Source organism: Borostomias antarcticus (assembly GCF_949987555.1).
Source record: "Borostomias antarcticus genome assembly, chromosome: 8".
NCBI lineage: Eukaryota > Metazoa > Chordata > Actinopteri > Stomiiformes > Stomiidae > Borostomias > Borostomias antarcticus.
The window spans coordinates 30,563,254-30,571,132 of NC_140241.1; the positions used below are offsets into that span (position 1 = coordinate 30,563,254).

Here is a 7,879-nt window from a genome sequence, read left to right on the forward strand (position 1 = left end):
GCCAGGTTACCAGGCATGCAGAAGTCCTCTCTCCCTCCACCCACTTTATAATCAAAGCGTTAAAGCTGTGCACTTCAAGGTCCTTCTGTAACCCATATGTTTCGGGATACCCTGGGTGGGATTCAAACCCAGGTCTTCCGTGGGACAGACAGTGTTTTAACCAGCTGTGATGAAAAGCTAGCTTGTCCTCAGCACGGGTGGACCGTATTTATACTAGTGGAGTGAGTTTAACCAACAATTAGCTTCCTACTCAGGACGCACAAGGACTCACTCAGTTACACTTCCATCCTCAGTTCTGTCGTTTGGAGTATTGTCTCTAATCAAGGCCTGGTAAAGAAAGAGGCGTCAAGATTTATATGGAGAAGGAGGTAACTGGTTTATACGGAGATCTGTTGATCAACGTTATTGCGTGAGCTTGTGTCACAGATGGGATTTCAACCACTGACCTTCTGCATGTCAAGTACGCAAGTGAGCAGTGTTCTCTGATTGGGTCAAATGTATGACTGGGGTCAAATCCTATTTGACATTCTATCAAATATTTTAGCTGTGCTTGATTTGTGTGTCACATAATGGGTAGTCTCAAAGGATAATCGCTCACACTTCACCTGGATTGGAAACATTATTATTTTTATTATTATTTATTTATTTATTTATTTTACCTTTATTTGACCATGTTCCATAGGTCAGTCAAATTTAGGGTTGCAAAGTGCAGGGACATTTCCAGAAAAAATAATATTCAATTTCCATAAATGAATCTGGATATTTGCCCATGATTTGAGCGTTTTGGGGGTTCTCCCCTCAAGCCCAGTCATGGTTGGTGACAGCCGTGTCCTCCATCCCCAGGTCAACCCAGATCAAGACGTATTCGTGGGACAACGCCCAGGTGGTCCTGGCGGGGAACAAGTGTGACATGGAGGAGGAGAGGGTGGTCTCTGTGGGCAGCGGACGGCTGCTGGCCGAACAGCTGGGTGAGTCCAATACAGCATCGCCCCACTTTACCATCGTCCAGTCATTAGAAAGGGAATGGAATGTATTTTCATAGAGATTTACTTTAACTTTGAAACTTTTACGATAAGTCCTAATGGCATAATTCACCTTTTTGTCCAAAATTTAGGAAAGTGGCTAATTGCAACCGGCAGTTTCTATTAGCATAACTAAGAAAAATGTTAAGAACGCTCAAGAACCCTTTTGATTCAGAGGTGGATGAATCATAAGGCGCAGCAGTGTGTACAAAGTAGTGTAGAAAATGTGATGTTTAATATTGTGAACTATACAAGGGCTTTGCATTGCACAGTATGTGGACAATTTGCCTCATCCGCCTCCCACATAAATTATACTGTATCCATGGTCCGTAACTGGATGGTAAACATTTGCCCAACCACTTTCAGATAGTTATTTGTTTGACCTTACCTTACATTTCATGATTCAATCGTTGGATTACACGGTTATGACTGTATGCTGTATGTCAGAGAGTATCCATTGACTCATATAAGACAGGGTCATCTAAGGCCTATTATGCCGTGTGATAATCGGAGATAACCTTAGCACACCTCCACCATGCATAACTGAGAGCCCCCAGTGTCTTCTCCTATCGTTAAGCCCGGGTGATAATTAAACACTTCTAATTAGCTGACGCCAGCACTCGGGAACAGCAGCCTCGTTGTGATTGGTGTGGTTAGATCAGCCTCGTTGTGATTGGTTGGTTGGATCTGATAACTTCAGATCGCCCAGTTCTCTCCTCAGGTTCCACTTCCTGAAGGTTCCACTCCTGTAATTCACTGTAGACATAAATAAATGTTGGGATAGGATGCTCTGTTGCAGGCTTTACGCACTCACAGACACAAGCACAGGCCTGTGTACACACACACACACACACGCGCACACACACACACACACACACACACACACACACACACACACACACACACACACACACACACACACACACACCACATCCCCATGTCTCACTTCTCTGCCTGTCTCGCAGGGTTTGAGTTCTTCGAGACAAGTGCCAAGGACAACATCAACGTAAAACAAACATTTGAGCGTCTGGTCGACATCATCTGTGACAAGATGTCCGACAGTTTAGAGACTGACCCAGCGGTGACCACGGGCGCGCCCAACGCTAGGCTAACCGACAACCCACCTCCCTTACAACAGCCTAACTGCGGCTGTTAATATCCCTCTGACCAGGATTCACCTTTCAAACCACCGTTACAAGTCCGAACATGTGTGATATTGCCAAATTATTGTATTATCCGGTAGGTAGGTAGGCGTAAAAACAAAACCTTTAATTTATTTATGTATTAACTCAGTCTCATGAATAACATTTCTGATGTGCCTAGTACATTTTTTCATAAGATATTTTTTTCATGTCAGATTAGAGGTTGTTCAGGTCTTTACATCATGTAGACTGATAATGTGTCCTGGGAGACAGTCTGTCCCAGTGGTATAGCCTTGTCCTCACACAAACCCTCATTCTGTCACTTAGGGGGTCAGTAGTTCAACTATGTTGCTGTTGTGGTAGGCTTATTACAATTTAAGGTTAAAAAAAGGTGAATACAGAGTGTTATATATGCTCTTCGAACATCCTCAGTATGATGCATGTATCGAATCATACTAAAACATCATGTGTTGTAGTCAACAAATAAATAATAAACAAGGTACACAGATATAAAGTACATGTCATCAGTGTAAACAAGCAGCTTCTCTGATCAGCTGAAGTACATGTATGTTATTATTAGCAGGTACACATAGTCACATACTGTACTATGGGGAGAAAATACTAGCAAATATTTGTATTAACATGATTATCATTGTACAATGTGATACACACAAAGCTGAGTATTGATTTATTTCTGGACTTATTAATCTATTTATTTATATGAAAATAAGGTATACTGTATGTTATATGCCAGAGGAAATATTGCGTGTTGTTAATGAAATGGCATAATGACCTGTCTTTACCCTTAACGTTTCTTTCCCTATCGTTGTTTCCATATTTGTGCATAAGCATGTGAGATTGTGTGTGTGTGTGTGTGTGTGTGTGTGTGTGTGTGTGTGTGTGTGTGTGCGCCGCGCCCACGTATGTGTCTGTGTTTGAGTGCATTGGTGCCACTGTGAAATATAAACATTACCTTAAAAAGTACCTTTTTTTAAATGGTGCTTTTCAGCATCTCTTGCCACCATAGTTAAAATTCTATAGCGTTTCTTATTGTGACAGTCATGCTTGAAGGAACCTGTAAAATCCAGAGTTTGTTCACAACAATACAGATAAAGTTATTTCAAATGTTGAGCTTTGCATAACACTTGGCCACAAGATTCATCGTTTTATAAAAAATATATATTTTAGACATTAGGCAGATGCATGGCTTTATACTCGAGATATTAACTAAAGTTAGTTATTTAGTTAGTACAGTAGGCTAGTCAACTGTCAATGAGTTACTACTGTATTGATAGTTAAGCATAGTTGTACAATACTAACATGTACAGTAGAGGAAGTTGTCGGAAGTAAGTGGTACTCACTCTAGGAATTAGTATAACACCGGTTTCTTTCAAACAAACGGTCAAATCAGTATTTCATTTTATTTTAAACCTTTATTAATACTTGTAAAGCACTGAGGTTTCCCTCATTTACAGTGTTGATGAGTTCACACAGATACACACGTAACAACAGAACAAATATCATATACAATAATAATAATAATAATAATAATTATAAACAATTACAGGTCGAAGTACAAATGCCAAGAGCCAAGGATTTAAGGTGTCTGGTCGCAATGTGTTATGAGAAAACACCCAATACCTGTTTGAATTCACTGGTGTTTCTTAACCCCTTGTGTTCCAGGAGCATGTCTGTGGTAACACTGCCAGCTGGTGAGTCAATATATCACTTATTCTAGCTCTGGTGATATGAAGGTTGAGAAATACTCTGAAACAGTGAACCAACCTATGAGAGGTCCCAGACTATTCCAGGGGAGTGAGTCACTGCATCAATATTTCATAAGTCTGATCTGCCTTGACTGGAGGATTATAAATAAGGAGCACTTCCATAATTCATACCCTCCCATCTCATTATGCGCATTCCAACTAAAATACTTGTATTAGCCTGAGACAGCTATTCAAATTTCATTCATTCACCACCACAAGATTCCGGAAACAATGTTCTTGTATTGTGAGATTATTTTGTGGGGGAAAAAAAGATGTCAATGTTAGCTAGACCAAGTCTGTGTCCTGTGTCATGCCAAATATTACCCATCAGAAAATATTGCAGTCACACTGCATCACTGGATTTTCTGTAGCAACTATTTCTAGCATCTTGCATGAATTTGTGACAGATCTATATTTCTATATATCTATAATTGGTATCCTTGTACTGTTGTATTTGTGCACCCTCAGGTCTTGTCTTGAGGTGCAATGGGCCAAAAAGTGCAATATTTTAAAAGCCTGTTTCTCTGTACATAGCCATCTGTGTCCGTGCCATGCATAACTGTTAGTGTGAATGGTTGTAAGCTTTTGCGAGCTGAGTAAGAGTGAATGGGGGTGAAGTTTGACAGGAGAAAATTGTGAAAAATGAAGATGACGTAGGAGAATGAGTGTAGAAGATGAAGTTGAGGAAATCTAAGAACAGTTGAAGAAGTGTCAGTTTGAGCAGTTGGAGAAGCAAGTGCCTGTCTGCCCTGTGTGTCTGAGTGAGTGAGTAGGAGCATGTCAGAAGTGTATTTCGAAGGTGTTTTTATATCCTTAAAAGGTTTTGATAGTGTCTTTGAAGTGGTAGCAAAGTAATATTGTATGTGTGAATAAAATGTTCTGTGTGACTGTATGCCCGCCCATGTACAGCTAGCTCCTTTACTGAAATATAGAAGATATATTGTGAGGGAAATGTAAGCATGTTTGGAGCTTCCTGTAGTGTTTTATATGGTTCTATTTTGGTCTTGTGCAGTAAGAACCCTCCCAGCATGAATATCCCAAAGTGACTGATCAGTAGTTTCAGCATCTGAGGAACACTACTGTAGGTAGAAAACATGTATTGTATCTTCAAAATGACAAAAACCATCCCATCTCCCTCTTAACCTCGGTTCAATGTGAAGCAAACATAAAATACACATGCAGCGTCAATCTTTCAACATTTGTACTATAACTGCAACATCCCTTTATAACCGTTATTACCTTTTTACCATTTCAACATTGAACACCTTTCAGAAATATATGTGTCATTGTTTTCCTTTGAAAGCAAAGTATCATACATCCAGGCATCTGCAGATAGATACAGTAGGCTAACACAGACTTGTCTGATATTGGTTAAACGACTCCTCCAGCTAAAGCTACTGGAAGTGTAGATGGCTGAACCCCCCCCTCCCCCCCTCTTCCTGTCTGTGACAGTTTGACATCTCCTGTGATGCCTCTTCTCTGGGGGAGGGAGGCTTGCCTTCCTAGTATTGTCCTATTCTACCACCACATCTGCCCATGCGTATCACCAGCGGCTCACCTCCAATACTCTCTGGGACCTCTCCTCTGTGAAACATACATATTTATGCAAGCAAGTGAAAAGAAGGCAAGTGAAAACCCAAAACACATGTCCAATACCCCTAGAACTGCTTGATCTATTCTAACAGCCTGCTTAATCTATGTTGACGTTGTATGTGTGTTAATAGGCTGTCTAGGTACAGTCCATGTGGGGTATGTTGTAGCTCTGTGTGTGTGTGTGTGTGTGTGTGTGTGTGTGTGTGTGTGTGTGTGTGTGTGTGCGCGTGTGTGTGTGTGTGTGTGTGGTACCATTCTTTCAATGTGAAGTACACTGTACTGTAGCAGCGCTAATGAAAACAAAATGGCTGTTTCTGGTAATAAAGAGGTCAAGTTATTTCATTTAATTATTTATTCATATAATAATGTCTATTGATCCTATAACACTGCTGTAGCTGATTAGAAATGCATTTGCTGTAACTCCCTCAGCATTCAAAGATGGACCTATATTGATTATACAAAATTGTAGGCTTCAGTGACATATCCTTGTTTGAATTACTCTTGAACTGGGTATATTTTGTTTGTGTGTATTTCACAAGATGTATAACCCAGGTGTTTTCAAGATGCCAATAAAATATACAAATTGTATTCATGTAATAGCTTGTGGACATTTTCTTACCTCTGTTAAATCCATCTTGGGGACGTGTGGTCTCATAGTGTCTCTGTTCTCAGCCTGACTCTGCCCTCTGCTGGACAACCAAGAGGATTACAACACCTTAGTTGTTTTAGCTTAGAACGGTGGGTAGAAAAGTAAGTTGTCTTTTCATACATTTTTTAGACAGTATTAGAAATTAATTACCAGGACATTAAACTGTCTTCATAATGAATGATCTTACAGATTAGGCCCCATTCATGAATCGATAGGTCCCATTTTAAAATGTATAGTGCAGGATTTTCATCTTTTAGCTTTTCCAATCAATCAGACCACTGCTTATCCACCCTAACTGACCTTGCCATTCTTTAAATATTTCAAGGTGAAGATTGTTGTTTGTTAACATTGGTAATTGTGGAATTAAAGGGTAATAGAATACTCTTTTAACCCTGTCTCTGGAGACTATAGGAAATACTTTTTTTCTGTGCAATTTAAGAAAACACAGGAAAATGTTTCCCAGTATTTATAAGAAAATCCTGAGCAACTCCACTAGCGTTGCTAACAATGAAATAGCCCATCTCAAGAACCTTCACGTGGATTTGATCAGCTGTCATCTGGATGAATGGAAAAGCAAACTAAATGGTGAAATCTGGAACTATCCCTTTAAATATACCTTCTGGAGCCTTATGAAGCCACACCCTTTATAAGGCATACATACAGCAGATGCAATGCTACATAATGGATGGAACAGGGGAAATATACAGCAGTCAGCACTTGGTAGAGCTTTGAGCTCTTTAGCCCTGATGATTACAGGGAGCGAGTTCACACAGTGAACCACAAGATGGAGCCACCCACAAATACTCCAACATGTACTGTATGTTGTAGAAATCATATCCCTTTATCATATATCTGCTGCTATCTTTCAGATATTTGGACATTGCTAGAGTATACAGTGGAACATTCTTCTAATTCTTCCTTCATCTCTGTCTAGCTAGCCCCTTCTATCCTCCTGCTCTTCCCTATGTGTGTCACTCTTTACCTCAATAACCACCATTTTACACCAGTCCTCAATAACTACCATTTTACACCCGTCCTCAATAACTACCATTTTACACCAGTCCTCAATAACTACCATTTTACACCAGTCCTCAATAACTACCATTTTACACCAGTCCTCAATAACTACCATTTTACACCAGTCCTCAATAACTACCATTTTACACCCGTCCTCAATAACTACCATTTTACACCCGTCCTCAATAACTACCATTTTACACCCGTCCTCAATAACTACCATTCTACACCCGTCCTCATACACTCTTCAGCTCAAGAGCCTCTAAAACCCATTGAGAATCTGTTCAGTTAGTACTGTAGTAGCACCTATTTTCTTGGCTCTAGCCGATACCTTTAATAAAATGGTTCTAGCTGGAACTTACAGTAAAAAGGTTATCAAAGGGTTTTTCATAGGGTTTTCCTCAGGGACAAGCTAAGCGCCTCATGGTTCTAAATAAGAGCTTTTTTCTTTCTAAGAGTGCATAGCCTAGCCTGTATTCCCTATGGTAAACCATGTATGTCTCTCAACTTCAACCACTGTGCCAGTCCTCATGGTGGAGGTCAGATCCACAGTAAATGCAGGATAATTCTACTGTATTGTTTATTGTAGTACGCTGTGGTGCTAAAGTAACCTGACGCGCCAGATGGAGAGAAACGGGTCGTGAACTCAGATCAGGATGGTCTCACAAGGCTGGTGATAAAGTACTAGTA

At 40.2% G+C, this 7,879-nt stretch overlaps 1 protein-coding gene across 1 annotated transcript in view; it reads left to right on the forward strand.

The window, feature by feature from the left end:
• Positions 1-2,178, forward strand: part of LOC311312247 (ras-related protein Rab-3C-like) — a gene marked incomplete at both ends in the record, with an annotated part of 21,447 nt that extends 19,269 nt beyond the window's left edge. The window contains 2 exons of the mRNA XM_084442132.1: positions 844-968; positions 1,988-2,178. Coding sequence (XP_084298258.1) covers positions 844-968; positions 1,988-2,178 — 316 coding nt within the window. The remainder of the gene's footprint in view (positions 1-843; positions 969-1,987) is intronic.
• Between the last annotated feature and the right edge of the window lie 5,701 nt (positions 2,179-7,879).